This window comes from Gobius niger (assembly GCF_951799975.1).
Source record: "Gobius niger genome assembly, chromosome: 8".
In the NCBI taxonomy this organism is placed as follows: domain Eukaryota; kingdom Metazoa; phylum Chordata; class Actinopteri; order Gobiiformes; family Gobiidae; genus Gobius; species Gobius niger.
In genome coordinates this window covers 32,319,787-32,342,920 of record NC_136859.1, presented here as the reverse complement: position 1 = coordinate 32,342,920, position 23,134 = coordinate 32,319,787, and the positions used below count along the sequence as shown (strand labels likewise).

General features: G+C 45.5%; 1 protein-coding gene across 1 annotated transcript in view; it reads left to right on the top strand.

Moving 5' to 3' along the window:
* Nucleotides 1-23,134, top strand: part of LOC306967020 (semaphorin-7A) — a 140,053-nt gene that overhangs the window by 34,695 nt on the left and 82,224 nt on the right. The window contains exon 3 of the mRNA XM_079561902.1: nt 67-129. Within this exon, the coding sequence (XP_079418028.1) occupies nt 67-129 (63 nt within the window). The remainder of the gene's footprint in view (nt 1-66; nt 130-23,134) is intronic.

The following is a 23,134-nucleotide window of genomic DNA, read 5'->3' as shown; positions in this document are numbered from 1 at the left end:
TTCGCGCGGAAACCGAACTGTGTGAAATGACTAAACAATCTCTCCTCTCTCTCCATCCTCCCACAGATCCCAGCGGCGTCCGACGAAACCGCCAAGAACACCTGCCGGGCCAAGGCTGCGCCGCTTGAGGTATATACGGGCTCATCACTGCGGCCCCATCTCCACCCCCTCTCGCCTCCACCTCCTCCCCCCCTCTTCCATCTGTGTCATCACACTGTTTGTCATTATCATTACGCCCCTGCGCAGAGGTGAGGCCGCACTGCGCACTCACGCTTTCGCCGTCGAAAAAATCTGTCACAAAGAGACGCGCTGAATGTTGATCACTGTGCAGTTTGTGGGCTTTACGCTGTATGTGAATGTGTCATGGCAAAAAAATAAAAAAACGCCTCTCATCATCTTTGGGTAATCCCACGATTTATTCATCTTCAAAAGAGATTTCCTCCCAAGGCCTTTCACACCGGTTTGTAATCTCCTGTTTGGGCCGGAATAGGTTTCTTTGACGTAAGCAACAATGATAGACGTACGAGCAGACATCTTAGACAAGGGTTCTTGAGTCATAGGACGATTCGTCTAAGAACAGGGGTGCCCAAAGTGGGGCCCGTGGGCCAAATTTGCGCTGCGTGTGGTTAATACTTACTCTCTTCCATTCATTCTCATTGGTAAATATGGATGCAGTACACTTTTTGACCACCAGCGTCAAATTAGGGGCGCTGTTTCACTCCTTTCGCAAAGTTAAGGAAACACTGTTGTGGTGTCTTGGTGTTTATCAATTACAGAGCGTTGTAGCATCAACTTTCACAGTTTTTCAACTTTTATTGCAAAGGTTGTTGACATCGACAACAGTGTATGTTAAAAATTGACTTATAAAAGAATTGATGCTGAACTTTCAAACACTTTCAAAATAATCTAATGTGGCATTTGCTTTGAGTTAACGAATGGGGTAAAGTTACTGTAGGTGCTGTAGATACAGGTGGGTTTTTTTTGCACTAAATTGCTGCAATTGTTGATTTGGTTTTGCTAAAATTAGGCTTTTGCCATAGTTACCATTTGTTTTAATATAGCATGTTATTTGCATAGATAGAATCAAATGCAAATGTAGGCTATCGGGAAAAAAGGAAATAAAAAAAGGAACTTTATAATTTGCAGTTATGTGTTTTTCGTGCTTGACATCGCCGTGTTTGGCCGGCGACTCACAGGCACTTTTTAATTTTGGCCCTCGGAGACAAAAAGTTTGGGCACCCCTGGTCTAAGAAGTGTGGCAGCTAGACTTAAGAATAAAGAATTCCAGATGGAGATGGACTGCAGACTGAGAGACGCTAGAGGTTTCTCTGTGGTGTTGGTAGAGCGTCTTATGCAGCTGTTGTTTCGTTTCTCCAGTACAATGCTCTTTGCACTTTTCTTCATTGCAGAAAATAGTGATAAAAAAACCTTTGCTGTCTGTGGCTGGCAATTTACATTGTGCGCTGTATGAATAAGCTTCCATTCCATTGTACGATTCTCATTGAAAGCGTTAAACTATGAATGAACTGAATTAAATGATCTTTTATATTTCATAAATTCTTCAAAATTGGCTCACTTTGCTCTTGGCCTTTTCTCAATGAGCTTCACGAGGTCGTCCCTGAAATGGTTTAACAGGCTGTGAAGTCAAAACCATTGTAGGTGACTGCATTGTGAAGGCTACTGAGAAAATGTCAAAAGTGTGCAACAGTAATGAAAGCAAGAGGCTGTTTTAAAAAATCTATTTCAAAATGTTTTTGTTTGTTTAAAGTGATAGTCTGGAAGTGTAAATGTTGTAATGTTGATGCTAAGACCAACTGGTCTTGCATTTTGATGTAAAGTAAATAATAATATACAGTATACAGTATATATTCATTTCTGGAAGTTCCCCCCTTCCTGGATTTTAGCAACTAATCAGAGTCAAGTATCTTTCACCGTTGACCAATGAGACAAGCTTTTCCTGTGACCCAGCCTTGTCAGGACCAATCAGGAGGGAGAGAGAGGAGCTTGATCATTCACATTCTGTTCCTGCTCATTTTACAAACTTTCTGGTTAAAGAGGGGAGGAATTTGATTGATTACTTTCAAATTTCATTCTTCTCACTTTGCAAACTTACAGACTATCACTTTAAACAAACAAAAACATTTTGAAATAGATTTTTTAAAACAGCCTCTGTTTCATGAGGACAGCATGTTAGCGCAGAGGTCAGCGCCTCCGCTTCACAGCTAGAAGGTCCCGGGTTCGATTCCCACCAGGACGGGCTCTTTCTATGTGGAGAGTTCTCCCCGTGTCTGTGTAGGTTTCCTCCCGGTACTCCGGTTTCCCCTACCACTAAAAACATGTGCAATAGGTGAATCCTCCAGCCAGGTGATTCTGATCCTCTGAAGCTTTTCAGAAACGGCAGCTACATAGGACAAAGACTCTCTTTTCCTTCTTGGCTCTGTAGCCTGTCTGTCCGGTTCTTCACTTGTTGTCCTTTGAGATTTGGCAAAGGACCATTTGGGATAGCCGCAGACTGGGGGGGCTCTGTTCTTCTTCTTTCGCCTTTCCGCCTGCACTTGTACAGGCAGCAGTTTGTGTCGGAGCGTTCTACTGCTGGAGAGGACAATTGGAATCCAACAAGAGGTATTGGTCAGTGTGAGTGGCCTTTCTGAAGACTTCTGACTTCAAAACCTCTATAGGAGCAGACAGTTGGAGCAAGGTTTTGCCGATTTGTTGATAGAATAAAATACTATTTGAGCCATTCACGATCCATCGCGCTTCTCTCGCTTTGGTGAAACTTTTAATCAACTATTCAATATACAATATTGTGGCTTTCTTACCTTAACTGTAGCCTTGAGAGAATGAAAGGAAAAGCGCTCAATGGCAACTGTGTGCAGTATTTAGTTTTTTCATTTACGCCAAAGACTATGCCGTTCTTATGTGCAAAAATAGGTGATGGAAAAGAAATCTCTGCATAGTTTATTACACATGCTCACACATTTGCATAGAGTGTAGTCTCAAGGAACATTCTCCTTGGGCACGGGCATGGATGTGCATATTAGGCCTATGCTGATAGCTTGAAAGAGATGCATCCAATCAATTTTCAATACATGGCTTTGTGTTGCAGTGCATGGGGAGATGCTAACCGTTATTATAACTGCAGAGAGTTGTGAACACTGCCGTGACTACCGGTCAGGTACCGGTCAGGTACCGGTCTGGAGACTAGTTGGAGACTATGGCACAGCGGTTAGTGCTCATGCTTCACAGCTAGAAGGTCCCAGGTTCGATTCCCATCTGGATGGGGCCTTTCTGTGTGGAGTTTGCATGTTCTCCCCGTGTCTGTGTAAGTTTCCTCCGGTTTCCCCTACCACTAAAAACATATACAATAGGCCAGGATGAATGTGAATGCATGGTGGTGGTCATAGTATTCGCGACACAACTGCTTGAGACTGCGTAGACCTCTCATAGACCTCTCGGAGACCATGTGAAGACCTCTCACATGGACCACATGGAGACTTTTTCAACCACATGGAGACTTAAAGAGACTAGATGCAAGTTGGTCATTTTTTGCTCACTACTGCCACCTCAATTCATACGCGTAACTGCAGTCTCTATATTAAAGCTGCACTATGTAACTTTTTATGCGGAAAAAAAAATCTTAATATTTGTGTGTATTTGAGCTGAGGTGGCTCGGGCATCTGTTTCGGATGCCTCCTGGTCGCCTCCCGCGGGAGGTGTTCCAGGCATGTCCTAGTGGGACAAGGCCTCGTGGAAGACCCAGGACACGGTGGTGGGACTATGTCTCCGAGCTGGCCTGGTGTCGCCTCGGGGTCCCCCCAGAACAGCTGGAGGAGGTGTGTGTGGATCGGGAAGTTTGGGCATCTCTGCTGAGACTGCTGCCCCCGCGACCCGGCCCCGGATAAAGCGGAAGAAAATGGATGGATGGATGGATGGATGTATTTGACCTTTTAGTGACTTGGTGGCGTTGTGGGTGCAGCACAGTACCTTTGCTCTCCCTCACAGTTGCCTTTATCGTGCTCCAGAATCAATTGTTTTGGGGTTTCTGGCCCGTTTCTGGTATGAACCCCTAAAAACTGTTGATCCTGGAGCGTCATAGAGGCCACTGTGAGGGAAAGCAAAGGTGCCATGCTGCACCCACAACGCAACCAAGTAATTAAAAGGTAAAATGCACCCAAATATTAAGATTTTTTTTTCACCTAAAAAGTTGCATAGTGCACCTTTAAGCTCGTGCATGACGGCACTTTGGACCTGAAGTAACAATTTTTTGAGTGACAGTGCAGGATTTTAGAGGCAGTTGTGGTGAACAGGTCTGGGCTCATTCTACACATTAGGACATGGCTGGAACATGTGGGGGAGGAAAATACTTAGTTTTAACATCTTTAAACTCTGTATAGTCCCTTTAAGTCTCCGTGCAGTCTCCGCTGAAATCGAACCTGTTTGTTTTCACCAAAACTACCTGGTGACTCGCCTTGTCTAAAGGGGACGTCCCGGAGTCATCTCTGTGACCAGCGGCAACTCGAGTCTCCAACTAGTCTCCAGTGAGATAAGCCCTTCAGCGATAGCAGAAGCTGCGTGGGCAAGTGTGCTGGACAGGTGTAGCTAAACTTGTGCTACTCTTTGAAAATGGATTCTTGTAGACTCCAAACATACAGTATTTAAGTAACTGTCATGTTTAACAAATAAACAATCAATGTAGAAGCAACTACAGAAACAAAATAAAAAGACTTCATTGTGATATGGTCTTTAATTGAAAAACACTGCCAACATGGACTTCTTCAGGATGTAGTAATCTCTTGACAGTTATATTAAAGTAGTTTGATTAATCACTGTGAGTAATTAGTAGTAGATGTGCACACTGGAGTCAGTATTTGAATATATAACATCAGAAAGTCTCCATGCTACAACTCAATAAATTCTTGTTTTGATCGACATGAGCATCCCAAATCCTTCTTTATTAAGCCTGCGTGGAAGAATATTGGATCTGTCTGCTGGATTTCGGGAGCTCTAATTGAAAATTGATTTGTACGGCCACCTGTTCGAGGACCACTTTTATTTTCTCTGAAAGAATTTCAAACGAGCAGAGGTCAAGGAAGCAAGTGTCTGGAAAACACTGCTCACAGGATATGGGGTCGTCTTGTAAGCGGACGCTCGGCTGCTGGAATCCCGCGGGTGATGCTGTCGTGTCCTTGGGCAAGACGCTGGTGTGTGGATGAGAGTCTGAGTGGCTGAGCGGCTCCTTGATGTAAAGCACAATATGAGCGTGACCATTTAGCATTTTGGGCAGAGGTTTCCAAGAGCAATCTCACAAATTTGCAAAACATTTAGAAACACAGACTTATGTGTTCAATGCATGTTCATCAGACCTGCTCCTCCTTTTCGGGAGCTCATTTTTCAATTATTCCACTTGTGGAATGCCTTCCATCTTTTTCTTTTAATTACATGTGTGGCCGTACCTGTGGCGTTCACCGGCTGTTGCCAAGAGCGCTGAATGTGCTCCTTCTCCTTTGCAGCCTCTCCTCATGACCTCACGCTACAAACTCACGCTCTTTCATTAAGCATTTACATTACTTTCTATATATCCGGCACCTCATTTGAAAACCTTTAGAATTCAAACTGCTGAATCAGTTTTACAGCATGAAGATGCATTTCATATCGCCAAACAAATTAACTGTCAGCTTTAGCTAAGGCTGAGATAGAGGCTGTGATTGGGTCACTGAATGATTACTGGCCACTGCTGAAGGTCTATGTTTCCGTTCGAGTTTATGAAAACGCTGTTGCTGAAGTAACAGAATTATTGTATAATGATTCGATTTCCTTGGAAATGTATGAATGGTCGAGTAGCCTTTTTAGAGTTTGAACATCCAAATACTGGTTGAATGTTTTCCTATCACTGCAAATCAATTTCCTTACAAGGACACTGATGTAATGATTCATCAAAAAATCTATTTCAAATCGCTTTAAACTGTTTAACATGTGAATCGATGTAAAATATGAAATAATTGACGCCTCACCCCCAACACATGCCTCACCCCCAACACATGCCTCACCCACAACACATGCCTCACCCCAACACATGCCTCACCCACAACATATGCCTCACCCCCAACACATGCCTCACCCCCAACACATGCCTCACCCCAACACATGCCTCACCCCACAACACAAGCCTCAACCCCAATACATGCCTCACCCCACAACACAAGCCTCAACCCCAATACATGCCTCACCCCACAACACATGCCTCACCCACAACACATGCCTCACCCCAACACATGCCTCACCCACAACATATGCCTCACCCCCACACATGCCTCACCCCCAACACATGCCTCACTCCAACACATGCCTCACCCACAACACATGCCTCACCTCCAACACATGCCTCACCCACAACACATGCCTCACCCACAACACATGCCTCACCCCCAACACATGCCTCACCCCAACACATGCCTCACCCACAACACATGCCTCACCTCCAACACATGCCTCACCCCAACACATGCCTCACCCCCAACACACGCCTCACCCACAACACATGCCTCACCCCCAACACATGCCTCACCCCGACACACGCCTCACCCCAACACATGCCTCACCCCCAACACATGCCTCACCCACAACACATGCCTCACCCACAACACATGCCACACCCCCAACACATGCCTCACCCACAACACATGCCACACCCCCAACACATGCCTCACCCACAACACATGCCTCACCCACAACACATGCCTCACCCACAACACATGCCTCACCCACAACACATGCCTCACCCCCAACACATGCCTCACCCCGACACACGCCTCACCCCAACACATGCCTCACCCCCAACACATGCCTCACCCACAACACATGCCTCACCCACAACACATGCCTCACCCCAACACATGCCTCACCCCCAACACATGCCTCACCCCAACACATGCCTCACCCCCAACACACGCCTCACCCACAACACATGCCTCACCCCCAACACATGCCTCACCCCGACACACGCCTCACCCCAACACACGCCTCACCCACAACACATGCCTCACCCACAACACATGCCACACCCCCAACACACGCCTCACCCACAACACATGCCTCACCCACAACACACGCCTCACCCCAACACATGCCTCACCCCACAACACACGCCTCAACCCCAATACATGCCTCACCCCCAACACAAGCCTCAACCCCAATACATGCCTCACCCCACAACACATGCCTCACCCACAACACATGCCTCACCCCCAACACACGCCTCACCCCGACACACGCCTCACCCACAACATATGCCTCACCCCCACACATGCCTCACCCCCAACACATGCCTCACCCACAACATATGCCTCACCCCCACACATGCCTCACCCCCAACACATGCCTCACCCCAACACATGCCTCACCCCAACACACGCCTCACCTCCAACACATGCCTCACCCCAACACATGCCTCACCCCCAACACATGCCTCAACCCCACAACACATGCCTCACCCACAACACATGCCTCACCCCCAACACATGCCTCACCCCGACACACGCCTCACCCCAACACATGCCTCACCCCAACACATGCCTCACCCCAACACATGCCTCACCCCACAACACACGCCTCACCCCACAACACATGCCTCACCCCCAACACATGCCTCACCCCCAACACATGCCTCACCCACAACACATGCCTCACCCACAACACATGCCACACCCCCAACACATGCCTCACCCACAACACATGCCACACCCCCAACACACGCCACACCCCCAACACACGCCACACCCACAACACATGCCTCACCCACAACACATGCCACACCCCCAACACACGCCACACCCCCAACACACGCCACACCCACAACACATGCGAGGCATCGAAGCAGCAGACGCAGCGACAGTCAGCGGCTAACGCAGAGTTTAACATTATGACAGAAGTTTACCAAAGATCGTAAACTGACAAACATCTGACCTGCTCTGATTCTGCTGAAATCCCCATCCAATGTCCGTTTGTCAAATAATCATCTCATAATCCAATATCTACAGGGAGCTGTCATGTCTTTTTCCTCTTTATGATTACAAAAGCTGCAGCGGGAGACAAAAACTGCTTTGCTACATATCTTAGTTCTGCTGATAAAAGTGTGTTGCACACAAGATTAATGAGTTTTTCGTATCTTATTGAATCTATCATCAGCGTTTGCAGGAGGAGTGGGGAGCGTGGGTGAGGGGGGGAAGCCAGGTGAGGAGAGGGAGGGCAGGACAAAAATCATAAAGACATAGCTCACCCAGGGCAGCTTCAAAAAAACAAACAAAAACAGTCAAAATGATTAGAACAGTTCTCTTACAGAGACAGTTACAGTTATTACAAGGACAAAAATGCAGATGTTAAAAAATAAAACAAAAACAAAAATGAGTCATATTCATTTTCTGAAGAAAAAGAAAAATTGAATCGAATCGGTGGTTGAGTAACTCGCTACATCCCTGAAGGACACACAGTAATGTAAGTGTATTATCTGGTGGAAAGTCTCGTGGTATCAGGTGCTATTGTCATGAATGAATAAATATTGTAATGACAAAAACCTGGATCAGCGAATTGAAACGAAACACATTCTAGTTTACTATTATCTTGTACTGCATTCAATCATTTTGGCAAGAAAGCTGGAAAAAAAAACTCATAAAAACATAGAAAATGGAAAGCTTTACAATGACAACTAACAACTTTGACAAACAATCAAATGTGACACCCCTATACTCCAAGTACCCATCCTATATTTATGCATTTCTGATGTCTGGAAGCACACAAGACCCTAGAACTCAAGTAATTGTAATTTGTGAATAAATGTGCAGTAACAATGTACATCTCCGCGTGTTTTAGCCATAGCATCAATGATTAGCGTCTGGCTTTACCCACATCCTCCCCAAGCACTGACATGAACATGGAGGACGCTGCACTCGCTCACATGGATGTGTGGTCTTCCTCCATGAAATACGCGCACACAATCATATTAAACACCATAAACATCCACGTTTACGCTCAGCCATGCTAATGTACGCGGACGGTGGTTACGTCGCTGATATTGCTGCATCAAATCACAGATGAGGGAGCCGCTGATAAGACCAGCTACATATTTAATGAGGGTCCAGGGAGAGCACCGGCGGCTGACAGCTCTGAAATACAATACCCGAGCCTGAGGGCAGTTTAATAACTTAGGAAAGCTTAACGGAATTATTCTAAGTCCCCTGACGGTGACAATGTAATCTGCGCACACACAGAATGGCCAGGACAACCGTATAATACCGCCGTCAACACACAGCAATAGTGATAGGATGGTTTTCCAGGAGAATGTTCCCGCTAAACCAATGAAAATGGAACAATGGTCTCCACTTTCATTTCAGTGTGTAAATTGCCTTCACTTCCAAACCTCGTATCTGTTAGCATGTTATTGACATGATCCATTGTGCATTTACTTACAATAGAAGCAATAGAATTTTTTCTCACTGACTAGGTATTTTAAACGGGAAGACTTTGGGCGCTTTCACACTGGCTCTGGTTTAGTCGACCCGAGAGCGGTGAGTCCCACCGCAGCACGTTGAGCTGTTCTATAAAGCGGCTCTGGGACTGGACCGGAGCAGGCGTGATGTGAACATGGCCAACCTTGGGCTGAACTTAGAAGTGCATTATGGAACCTTTAATGCAGAAAAAAAAAAGTTGATCAATGCATATTTGACCTTTCAGTGACCCAGCGGCTGTATGGGTGGATAGTATGCACCTTTGCTTTCCATCTTAGTGGCCTCTAGGAAGCTATTTCTTTTTAAGGTTTCTGGTTGGTTTTCACTGCTGATGGAGCTGTCTCCATGGTTATGCACAAATTCCATCCAGAAAGAAAGAAGAAAATAAAAAAGATCCTGTAGTGTCAGCCGTGTGACAAGTTAAGTGCGTTTGTCCTCAGCCTCGCACATCAGCCTCGCTGTAGTTAACCACGAGAAGTGCGCACGTGCGTACATGACAGGGCTCCGATCGCTTGATTCCCGTTGTCATGGGAATGAGTTTGGCGAACAGCTGATTGTTGTTGCGTGGCTGATGCTGCAGCTTTTGGGGCGAGAGCTTGTGAATGAACTCAGCTCTCTAACTCTCAACTCTAACCCTAACTCCTAAGTAAACATGAAACTAGACACAGTGAGAGTGCCCAAAATGTGTGCTGGTGTTTTGACCACGTTTCTGCGACATGGAGTTTGCCCCACACTCTATGCAAGCTCTCTATCTAATTTTTTCTCTCTCTCAATCATAATCCACGTCCTCAGACTACCGGCGAAAGCACTAGCACACCGAGGAGACAATGGTGCAGACGGTATAGCAGGTCATCTTGTAAAACTTGCCATCTTACCCATTTCTGAAACGCATTTTTGCTCTAAATGTGAAGGCTTTTGAATGTGGTTTCAGTAAAACGTTCTCAGGGCCTATCTCACCGGAGAGAGTTGCAGAGACATTGTGTAGACGTCTCCACAACTTTTACTGATTCTGCGCATACAGAGGGCCTATCACCGGCCTGGAGACTGGTTGGAGACTACAGTAGAGTTGTCGCTTGTCACGGAGATGGCAGGTTCGATTTCAGCGGAGACTCCTCATGGTCTCCGAGAGGTTACACGGTCTCAAGCAGCTGTGGCAACGTTGCAAACACCATTTGTTGTCCTCAACCTGTGAGACTGCATTTGACTCCATGACTCTTTGAGATCTCCTTGGTATCCAACAGGTCTTGTAGACATTGCAGGGACGTCCCAGAAACGTCTCACAAAGCTAGGACAACAAATAGTGTTCGCGACACAACTGCTTGACCAGTGGTTCCAAACCTCTTTTCCTTGAAGCCCCCCCTGTGTGTGCTAGTGTTGGTCCGCGCTCCCCTGTCCAAAAATGTATTAAAACATGAAAATAATTTCTAATAAGTATTTCAAACAAATAAACTGAAATGTTTGTGTTTCATGCACCTGTAGTCTTCTCTCAATCATATTTGATGATTTTTTCCACGTAATGACCTGACCCTCTGACCATGCAAAACTCCTCTCTGCAATCAAAGGTGCCCCCCCTTGGGAGGCCCGACCCCAGGTTGGGAACCACTGGCCTAGATCCCTCGGAGACCATGCAGAGACCACATGCAGGTCTACACTGAAATCGAACCTGTTCGTTTTCACTATATGGAGACTCACCTTATCTCCAGGAGACGAAAGCACTAGCACACCGAGGCGACGATGGCGTAGATGGAAGAGCGGGTCATCTCATGATCGGGACGTCGGCTCCTGCAAGTGCACACTGTTGTCGTGTCCTTGGACAAGACACTTCACCCACCTTGCCTCCTGTGTCTGCGTACATCGGTGAATGAATGAGAGTGTGAGTGGATGAGTGGTTGTACACAAGATACTTAAGCAACGCTATTGTTGCACCAGGCGGACGATCGGGCCCCTACGTGTTCTTCCTCTTCTGGTGTGAATAAAGCATCAGTAAAGTCTGAATTTAAGGTCCATAATTAAACCTCTCAAATTTTGATGTTTCTGGGCCATATTAGGAGATGTATTTTCTTCACATTAACAAACTTCGCAGTAACAAACACACCGTAGTTTACGATAAATTGCGGCAAAGTCGTTTCTTTGTGAACTCATTTAAATTGATATTCTGACGCGGTGTACAACTGTGTCTGAGCCGACTCCAGGGGAAAGGCTGGCCCACCATTCTAATTACTTCACTGCTCTCTTCAAACAATTACTCCAGTCTCTGCGGGTTCAAGTTGGATTTCGTCTTTGGAATACAATATCTGTCAGGGAGATGCTTTTTGTGGATAATAGTGTCTTGACTTTCTCCGGCTCGATATTCGAAAGACCCAATGTATCAGACGTTATCTAGCCAGTGCGCCCTCTTGAGTTTTCATTTTGGTCAGTCAGTGTTTTAGATCCACAAAATGATTTTATCTGGTCTTACATAATTAAACGTGTAATTCCACTCTAAATACTCAATCCACTAATGGTGATGTTTGTATCTGCAAAACACTGTCACTGCTACAATGGAGAATTACAATTCTTTATTCAGAACCGGGGGTGTAGACAGCTTTTAACCATGTTACAATGTTGGCTTACACATCTTTAAGTAATCTTTGTATCTTCACCAGTGGCTATTCTTGGCAGGCGGTAACAGCCCTCAGAAAATCCAGGAAATGTTTCCCTCACCTCTCCATCTCTTGCTAAACTCAATCTTCTCACGCAGAGTAAAAATACTCTCTCTTCACTACAGCCACACAGGGAGAGCAGTGTTTTTTTTCTCTCTTTGTTGAAACAGCTGCGCAGCAAAGGGGAGCAAGAAGAAGGGACTTATGGAAACTACTAGATATTTAGTTTCAGCTGTTTTACATCAATATTGCATTGATCACAACCAACAAAGAGTACGATGGTGAAAACAGTTCCGTGCTGTGGAGAAAGGTTTAGCTGCTGAGCTATACGCTGTTATTGGTGGTTTTCCCAGGCAAGGAAAACAAAATGGGGGGCAGCTGCTGAGACACAGCAGGGCCTCGGGGACACACTGTCGTTGTACATCAAAGTTTGATCGGCTGATATTTCTGTCAGTCACTCCGGCTGCCAAAGGAGGAGCAGTTCACCAAGGCACTTTTTGAGTAGGGAATTACAGTCACAACTCCACAATACCAATATAAGCACACAACTTGTTCTGATTGTGTGCATGCAGAGGGCTTATCTCACTGGTTGGAGGCTACAGTATTGTTGTTGCTAGTCACGGAGATGTCTCTGATACGTCTCCTATAAGGCGAGTCTCCAGGTAGTCTCAGCGAAAACGAACAGGTTCGATTTCAGTGGAGACTCCACATGGTCTCCGAGAGGTTACACTGTCTCAAGCAGCTGTGGCAATGTTGTAAACAGATGACTCTTCGAGATCTCCTTGGTCACAGAAGCGTCTCACAGGGTGAGGACAACAAATAGTGTTCGCGACACAACTGCTTGAGATTGCATAGACCAGTGGTTCCAAACCTCTTTTCCTTGAATCCCCCCCCCCCTGTGTGTGCTGTAGTTGGGCCGCGCCCCCCTGTCCAAAAATGGATTAAAACATTTAAAAAATTGCTGCGATTTGAGTGTTTCATGCACCTGTAGTCTTTTCTCAGTCATATTTTATCATTTTTAACCACATCATTTGCTCAAAAAAAATAAAAAAATATGTATGACCTGACCCTCTGACCATGCAAAGCTCTGGGCCCCCCTGGGGAGGCACGACCCCAAGTTGGGAACCATTGGCGCAGACAACTCGGAGACCATATGGAGACCACATGCAGGTCTACACTCAAATCGAACCTGTTTGTTTTCACTGATACTACATGGCCGTATCTTGGAAACATCTCCGTGACCAACGGCAACTCGAGTCTTCAACTAGTCTCCAGGCCGGTGAGATAAGCCCTAAGTCTTTCTTATGAAAATAAAATACTTTTGCAGAAGGAAAGCCCACTCACATTATGACATTTTTAATTTGTTCAGCCCAGAATCAAACTCTTTCTTATGTTCATTTACAAATGCTGGCTTTTAATATCATATAGCAATTCTCTCACATCTCTCAGTCTGACAGTAGTTTTTGCAGCAGGAGCAGAGATTTTTCTTTTTTCCTCTCGGTGGAATGTGTGTGGGCAGTTTCTCCGAGTGCGACAATGAGAATAATGGTCCGAGCAGCGCAGAGGATTGTAGTGCCTAGAGTCCCTGCTTTCTCAAAAAATATCAATACGTGCAGCCCATGAGAATGCATAATAGATTCTACACCGCGCTCGCAGGTGTGTGCTCGGAGATTATTACATGGCCACAGGTTCAAAAGTGCACCACATGACGTGTTACAAGGCTATCATTTAGTTTTGTACTGGGTTTAGTTCAGGGTTTTGCCTGCCCTTTCCAAGTGACTTTCAAAGGCTTTCAACAATTCTGTATAAGCTTCTTCAAACCATATGCGGCTCTCTGCCATTCAGCTTTCTTTTTGTTTCAAGTCAATTACAGGCCTTTTAAAAGCTTCATGTTCCCATAGCTGCGTTTCCGTTGCTCGATTTCCATGTGCATTTTGAAGTTTCGAATTAGGGACCTGCACAGGAATGGATTTTCAACCCTGCTCCTGCCCAGCACCAACACCCTCCTGCCCGCTCCCGCGAGAGATTCACACGTTCCCGACAGGTCCCGAGATTTTTAAAAGGCCACACCAGAACGCAGTATGCCGTGCCAACACACACTGGAATGTTGTTGTTGGCTTTAATGGTTTATCCAGAGTACAGCGCACAGAGTGAGGTTTGACAAGTATTAAACACACCTACAATAACAGAGTTTGAGTGTAGTTCAGCTAAGTTCAGCTGGTCAGTGGAGCGGAGTTCTGCAGAAACCCGAGATGATGCAGACAAACACTCGTGTCCACTTGTGTTTTACACGCTGTAGTCTTCTCTATTCGGCACAGTTAGAATCCTCAGTTTGCATGAGGTGGTTTTGGAGCTTTTAGCACACACTGTAAAGCTTAATGTACAGCAAATAAAGCCATGTGACTGTTGGCGGAGCCACCCTTTGGACTGCAGTGGACAGAAGTGATGAAATACACAGTAATCCCATCAGTCGCATTCTGTCGCTTGTCCAAAAATATATTTTCCCAGATGAGCAGGACCGCTCACTGCTCAAACTGTTATGTGCCCATGCTGCCGCGACACTCACGCTAACCGAGTGCAACCAGAAACCAAGTTTGCCAACTAAAAACGTGCACGGACGCTACTGATTTTCATTTGAAAAGTCTTGTGAACGTCACTTGACATAACCATCAATAATCTGATTCTAAAAATAAATAAGTAATAATAATGTGTTGTTTTAAAGATTTTTTTCCAAACAAAAACAACCACCTATGTTGTGTTTGGTGCCGATGTGGCCATGCATCTCTCGTGTTCTTTCGCCTGCCAATATATTCTATATAATATATTATTATGCATTATAAGGGCACCCGACTTACTTCTACGTACACAATTAGGAGCCATGTTAGGCCCAGTGTGCTATGCAGTGTTTCTTTTGCTCTTCCTTTATCAGCCTGCCAGTGCTTTGCCACAATGCAGTGTTTGTGTCGCACTTTGGCAGAGGCCCGGTGTTGACAATAGTATCTCCGCAGTACAGTATATCCTGTCGAAAGAACCCGCCGCCTCTGCCTTTGGGAGGGGGGGGTAATCCACTGTTTGCAGCCGGCCTCTTACAACCGCGGGCCAAGTAAACACTACGCTAGTGAGCTTTGGTGATGGGACTTACAGACGGAGTCTTTCAAATAGGTTAAATTCAGTGTCTTCCAAGGTGCAGTTATGAAGTGCTATAGAAATAAATCATGATTGATTGATTTGATTTTCCATCCTGGTCAATATTTATCTGATCTAATTTGTTGCTTTGTATAACTTATTTAGATGGCAGAAATTTTTATTTTATTTTTTCATTTTATTTGTATTTGAATGTTTAAGCTGCTGACAGGAAGTGACATACAGTAGATAAAGGTAAAGTTCCACAGCAGTTTGACTCTTTTCCCATTGACTTAACATGGTTGGCACGGCAACAGTTTAAAATGGTTTGCCTCTAACGATGTCACTTCCTGTCAGTGTCCAATAAGGAAGTGTTAGACACCGTTGTGTTCACTATGTTTTGGCAAAAAATGGTCTAATGAGTCATATGCACTTTAAAGGAACATTATGGAACATTTTATGCAGATAAAATGTGTATAAAGAAAAAAGTCATGTTTCCAAAGTTTATAATCCAAAGGCCATTTGGCATTTATTGAAGTTAAGATTGAAAAGTGCAACAACACAAAATGTAGCAAAGTGCTGTGTAACTGTTACTGGAAAATAAAGGAGTGTGTGATTAAAACACCAAACACAAGTATTGAAAGTACTGCGACGCTTGACACTTTGATTTGCAGCATAAAAGTATTGTTGTACCATATTTTGTCCCAGCCCTAATGGTTACGCACACATTCCACTCAGGAAAACCTAGCACAAACCCTAAAAAGAATTTAAACTGGAGGGAAAAGTTTCAATCATGAAGTCTTTTGAGAAATACCTTTGCGGCTTCAAAAACATCATGATGACGCCCAAATTCACCACCTGTGCGACAACATAAACCTTCTTCCTCGTCGTGAGTCAGTGGCACAGCACATCTCACAGCGCCACCTAATGTTGTCTTTGGTCCTCATGTGGGGTGCTAATATTGTTGTGATACCGCCCCCTAGTGGCAAAGGGCGACTCCACAAGGAACCCTGTAGAGTGGAAACCTATGCGAACTTTACATCTCCCAAAAACAACTTAAAGGAACAAGGTCTTTCCATACTGAGATATGTTCTTACCTGAGCTTAGACGAGTACCTGTCTGGTCTTTGTGCGTACCCTCAGTCACGCAAAACGACCAAAGATGTTGTTGTTAGCATTTGGACTCTCCCAATGTATTCCTACAGCTCCAAACGGGGGTGAAGTTGGAAGCTACCACGTAAATGTAGCCATCTCTCTACTCAAGTACGGCATCGGATTTTGGAAGCAATAGAAATAGTGATTGTAGGTTTATTCCAAACAGTCTTAACTGGCAACCGAAAATTTGGGGCTCATTATAACCATTTTCGCATTAAGCATAGCCAAGTATCTACTGTGGGGGATGTTTTTGTAATTGTGAATAAATGAGCATTTGTTGTACATTCAATATTGCATATAAAATTAAAATTAAAAGAGAATACAGTGTCTGAATATATGGGGTCTTAAATATTGTTTTAGTGGGACTTTGACCCTCTATAAAAGAGTGTTTGGTTCGTGCGCATCTTTGTTAAATTACATTCAAAAATAGCAAGGCTCACAAATGAGATCCGTTCGAAAGATTGTATTGCATTTTTCCAATTCTGTCCACGAACATTGAATCACTGGAACCCATCATCCCCTGCTGTGGAAGGCGGGCGGTGAATCCGACGCTCGCATCGGGCCTGGTACGACTGCAGAGTCCCCCCGTGCAGGCTCCTCGTGCAGCCTCCACAGCGGCTGGCTCGGGCAGATGGTGCAGGATGAGAAAGGCCTGACGGAAGCACTAAATCTTTTTTTCCCCCCTCGTAACGGCTCCGGCGCAGGGGAAGGAGAGCGAAGGGCGAGCGGCTGAATCGGCCCTTTACGCAAACACATCCACTCACTCACGGGATAAGATCGACGCTAAAACGAGCCGCGCAAATGAGGTCATCGCCTAATGGAATTCACTGCATTAGCTTCATTTAAGACCAGATACAGTCTTTTTTTTCTCTCTTTTTTTGGGGTACTGATAAGCGGTCGGAAAGCCTGGCGTTGTGGAAATGGAAAAGTGAACGCCAGCTATGTCATGGGTTTAAAAAAGTTCTAAATCTGGAATCTGCCATCCTCAAAAACAGTCCAACTCCCTCTCCACACTTTTCTAGCTCCCGAGTCGCGATGAGTTGAGTGCAGTCGCAGCAACAACTTGACCAGACCCCACCAACAACAGCAGCACAAACAACAAGTTCAGCAGCCACAGCCTCATGCAGACGCAAACAGCACAGAAAAAGCCAAAAGAAATGCTTTTATTCCAGCCAGGTTTCAACTGCAAAACAAAGAAGTCGCAGCGGCTTTGAGGCTAAAGTGATTTCTCTTCGCCACCGTCACGCGGCTGATGTCGGTCCAGTATTTCTTTTCTTCTTACTAAATCCACTGTTAGTACGTCCATCTTCTTAGCCTCTTTTGCATTTCCATTTGAGAATGCCTACAGTAAACAGCCCAGGACATAAGCGCCATAGAACCGCGCTGGGGCTGGTTTGGGATCGGTTTTTTTTTTTTTTCTCCAAAGAGAGAAATTAAGCAGGAGGATGAAAAGCATTTGCAGCGTGGCTTTGGCTGTTGGGCAGACTAGTCTAGTGTGGCCTCTCCCGTGATTTTCCTTCATTATGTGGTGAACATATCTATAATCACGCCAAATTCAGTCGTGTAATGTGGACCAGTCTCTACACAATCTTTTAAAGGAATAGGCCGCCGTTTTTACATACTGAGATATGTTCTTACCTTAGCTTTGACGAGTTCTTTAGGACCTGTCTGATCTTCCCCTCGTGCCTTCAATCACGTAAACACAGAGCAGACGGCGTTAGCATTTAGCCTCTCCCTCTCTCCTCTATAGCTCCAAAACAGGTCAAGATAGAAGCTACCAAGCTCTTCCACGTTTTCCCTATTTAAATATGGTTACGTGAAGTGTTCCACTACAAAGTATAATTACACAAAAGTGGATAAAAGGGAGGACTATATTGTAAGGCGTAATAATACCAGGAGTAGTTCGAAATCCGCGCAGTAATCTTCACTTTACTGTGCGGATGCCAAATTACTCCTGGTATTATTACAGGTCCTAAAGAACTCGTCAAAGCTAAGGTAAGAACATATCTCAGTATGTAAAAACGGTGGCCTATTCCTTTAAGACTGAAAAAAAATCACGTAGTGTGAGTCCAGACGCTCTCACCAAGCGTGTGCCAGTCGTGTCCTCAGTCAAACTCTCCTCTCTGCACAGATTAGCCTCTTTGCCTGAGACTATTATTGTTACAAGGAAAGGAAAGGACTCTATTTGTATAGCGCCTTTCACAGACATGGTCACAAAGCGTTTTACATTGGAATATGTTCACTCCGTGCTCGGTGGTGGTCGGCTGCCTTTGACGGGAAGCGAGGTTGCCAATCTGCGCCATCAGCCCACTCACTCTCACATACACCCTAAAGTACATTTTAGTGGTGGGGAAACCAGAGTACATGGAGGAAACCCACGCAGACACGGGGAGAACACGCAAACTCCAAACAGAAAGGCCCCATCCCGGGATCTTCGCAGCAAAAGGGACCGGTTCCCGCCCCCCTGCTGAGGGTTTTCATTAGTGATGAGCGGGTTGCTGGTTCCCCCCCAGTCCCTGCAGGCTGCCCACGGGTCCGGTCGGGTCATAAAATTCTCAATCGATCGCGGGTCGCCACTCATTGCTGCCGTACACGCATTCATTCTATTCAGCCACAACTCATTCTATCTTTACAGCAGGTTTTTGATGTAAATATGTGGCGGATTTTCATAAAATACAGTAAGTAGCGTTTTGCTGCTTGTGATCCAGAGAATGCTTTTATGAAGTTGGTGTGTGCGTCTGTGCTTGAGTTCGCATTACCTCTGCACTTTGGGCTGTCCAGAGAGTGAGCACGAGGGGATAAAACACACCAGTCCCGTTCATGCCCATTTTTGTTCGGAATTAAAGCCGTGGCCCAATCAGACGGATCATTTTTGAAACGTGCAATTTCTAACCCGACCCGACCAATGCGGGCCCAAAAAAAACCAAGACTTGCACATCACTAGTCTGCATCTCTACATTTTTCATTCATTGAAATTGTTCATTGTTGTTGTTTTTTTTAGTTTTCCAACAATAATGGAGTACAAATGACAAAACAGACCTCAGATTCTTAAACACTTGAGATTTGTTATGAGTCAGAAACCAGCAAAAACTCCCCTTTCTCTAATGAAGGGCATTATGAGGCCACATCGATTTAATTTGCGACTTCCTGCTCTTGCCTGGACCGCCGCCAACGTAGTATATATTGCATAATATCTTAACGTCTTCTGCGGCAGTAAAAGGGAAGCTTTAACAGCGGACGGCATGTTGTTTTGGATCGATGAAGTCCAATCAATGAAGAAGAAAAATGTCTGGCCGCTAGCGTGCGCTAACGCCGAAAGTCTGGCTCCACCGTCAGAAACACACGGTCTACAGTTTTTGTTTGTGGACGTTTAGTTCTTTCTGCGCGGCTCTCCACAGACATTTCAACTTTACTTGCATGGAATTCACGTTCAGATGGCAGATAGCATACTTTCTGCTAGTTAAGATGAGAACTGAGAATCCAGTCAGAAAATGGTACGGCAAAACTGGCCCGCACTACCCACTTCTCACCTACTCTTCCCTCCCACATGTCCTCCCACGTGGACTTGCATAAGAACCATACGAGCCTCATGGGAGAGCTGTGTACATCTTCCAAGCCTTAATTCTACATTCCAAGTGATTCCAATACTGCGTGCTTCATTGTAATGCCTATAGCCTCCGGTGGTGTAGATCTGATTCCTTGTATACGGCTTGATTCCCTCACGTGGGACCAAAGACAGCAGGAGCCCTGTTGCAGGGATTATTAGAAATACCATGGCAACATCCTGGTATCTAGAGTAAGAAGAGGGACGGATCAAAGTTTTTTTATGAATACAAATTAGCATACATGAAAATGGCCTAGAAAGCTAAGATATGACTTCATTGATCTCACAGTGGTGGAAGTTACTAGTTACAGCAACTCTTAAACACACAGTGGGGTGTAAATAGTTGAGGTTATTGCCGTCGATTCCCTGAGAATTTACTATAGAGGGCAGCTCCCAAAACACCCTGTTAGGTCATACACAGCTCATGATGTGCAACGCTGGGGATTGGAGAAAGCCATTACTTTGGGCCCCGACGGGAGGTTTGGCTCCCGGTTTGACAAGGAAGAATATCAGCCCAGCACAAATCAGACTGACCTACCCCCTGGTGTAGGGGATAGAGCAGAAGGCCTGCACACTCCAAAGGATCGACCCCCCTAGAAAGGTGGAGGCGACTCCGGCCCTTCTACAGTTTAATGGTTTACGCCTACTCTGTGACATGACATGCTTTTGAGAATGTTAATGGCGAGACGGTGCCGCAGATGGTAGAGCGGGTCGTCTCGTGATCGCAAAGTCGTGGGTTCAAACCCCAGCTCCCGGAAATGCACACTTCACCCTAGTTGCCTCCAGTGTCTGCGTACATTGGTGTATGAATGAGAGAGTGAATGGGTGACTGGTTCTTTACTGTAAAGCACTTTGAGCCTGATAGATCCTGCTTCCATCACTGACTTCCCTAGGTGTCTCTCCAAATTGTACAGCACACACTCTAAACAAACATTTTCAGCACTCTCACTCACACACACTCCACTTACTATACTTTAGACCTGGCTTACTGATCCTGTGGAATTCAACCCACTGTGGCTCAGTCTCATAGAAAAACAGTGTTGTTCTCTTCTTCAGCTGTTTGTAGAAGTTTTTATTTGGTTGTCTGGGTTCTGTAAAGATGCCTGCCTTTAGTGTCTTTATCTCCAAAGGACTTGCCGCTCTGTTGTGCCGGTGTTTTGATCACATTTCCACTAGCATTCTATTTATTGGTGCTAGACATGGACAGTGTTTAACTCAGTGGGAGAAATAGTTTGTAGTTTGTCCTGCAAAAGCTTAATGTCAGAGGAGATCGAGCAAAGGGAATGCAGCAAGCGCACTCAGCCGACTCATTTTTTTCCCCCCTTAAAGGAATAGGCCACCGTTTTTACATACTGAGATATGTTCTTACCTTAGCTTTGACGAGTTCTTTAGGACCTGTCTGATCTTCACCTCGTGCCTTCAATCACGTAAACACAGCGCAGACGGCGTTAGCATTTAGCCTATATTAGAACTATATTTTAAGGCGTAATAATACCAGGAGTAATTTGGCATCCGCACAGTAAAGTGAAGATTACTGCGCGGATTTCGAACTACTCCTGGTATTATTACGCCTTACAATATAGTCCTCCCTTTTATCCGCTTAGAAAATCCACATTGTTTAATTTTGTGTAATTATACTTTGTAGTGGAACACTTCACGTAACCATATTTAAATAGGGAAAACGTGGAAGAGCTTGGTAGCTTCTATCTTGACCTGTTTTGGAGCTATAGTGGAGAGAGGGAGAGGCTAAATGCTAACGCCGTCTGCGCTGTGTTTACGTGATTGAAGGCACAGGTGAAGATCAGACAGGTCCTAAAGAACTCGTCAAAGCTAAGGTGAGAACATACTGTATCTCAGTATGTAAAAACGGTGGCCTATTCCTTTAAGCGATGCCCTCGGGCTACCGGCAAAATCCCTGGCAGACCGCTGTGTGTGCACAAGATAGCAGCCACGCCTCGACCAACGCTGTCCTGGCGCCAGGCGGGAGACCGGGCCCATAGACATCGATGCTGTCCGACTATGCAGCTGCAGAGTCCGAGCACATGACCCCCCTGTAAGAAGTCGTGAGATGTTGAGGTGAAGTTGCAGCATGTTCCACCTGAACTTGAGCTTGTTCCATCCAGCTACACACGCTCTAAACAACCATGAAATATGCTGGAAAACATACAGATCCGGACATTGCGAAGCACACGCAGCCTTCCCACGCTTTCCATCACCAAAATTTCTGTGAATCAGAAACATCTGCCACTCTACTCCCTTCGTGTTCCATTTATCTCTCTCAGACTGTCGAAAACCGTTGCTTGCAACTTTCACAGTCCGACCCTGCCGCGCTGTTATAGCTGAATGCCACATGAGTCATCGTTAAGTTTGTCCTGTCACTCATCCTCGTGTTTCCCCCTCCCGCTCCTCACTGTGATTCACTGGTGCCTGCGCTCGATGCAGGGCTTAAACTCCCCGTGTCTCCTTTGCGCTGGCAGACACAAACGCTCCAAACATGGCCGCGTTCCAACTCTCTTTGAGCAATCCTCTCATTCATAATCTTTCTATTGTTGGTGCCCATCTCTCTCTCTCTGTCTCTGCAGAGGCATCCGTTTTGTCCCTTTGTCCTTCACTTCGGCTACGTCTTTCTGTTTCTGTACATCTACGGTCAATCAATCCTCTATCCGCCAACTGTCCCTTTTTGTTTCTAGCCTGTTTCGTCTGCTTTGTGCGCATACGGAAATATAATTGTTGGCGTAAAAAAATATTGTGTGTGTGTGGGGCTTTCGCTTTTGTCCAAACAGTCTGCAGCGTATTGCCCACAGTAATACAGGTATATTTGCAGGGCTCCAAAGCATCCTGGCAAAGTAGAAGCTCGTTTCCGTCGGAGCGGTACAGTTCGGGCCGGGTCAGTATATCCGCCAGAGCCCCTTCTCTTGTGTAAAAGTGTTATATATCGAGCCACAAACAAGCCTGAATAAACACCGTCTCTTTGGCTTAGGTCACTAAAGAGGAACACTTAAGCACAGCCCAGTCTGTTGGCTTTACTCGCGCCCAGAGAAATGTGCACGACGGCCTTTGAAATTAACGGACGCAACGTTGCAGTCGAGGTGGAAAAACATAGTGTCCGTC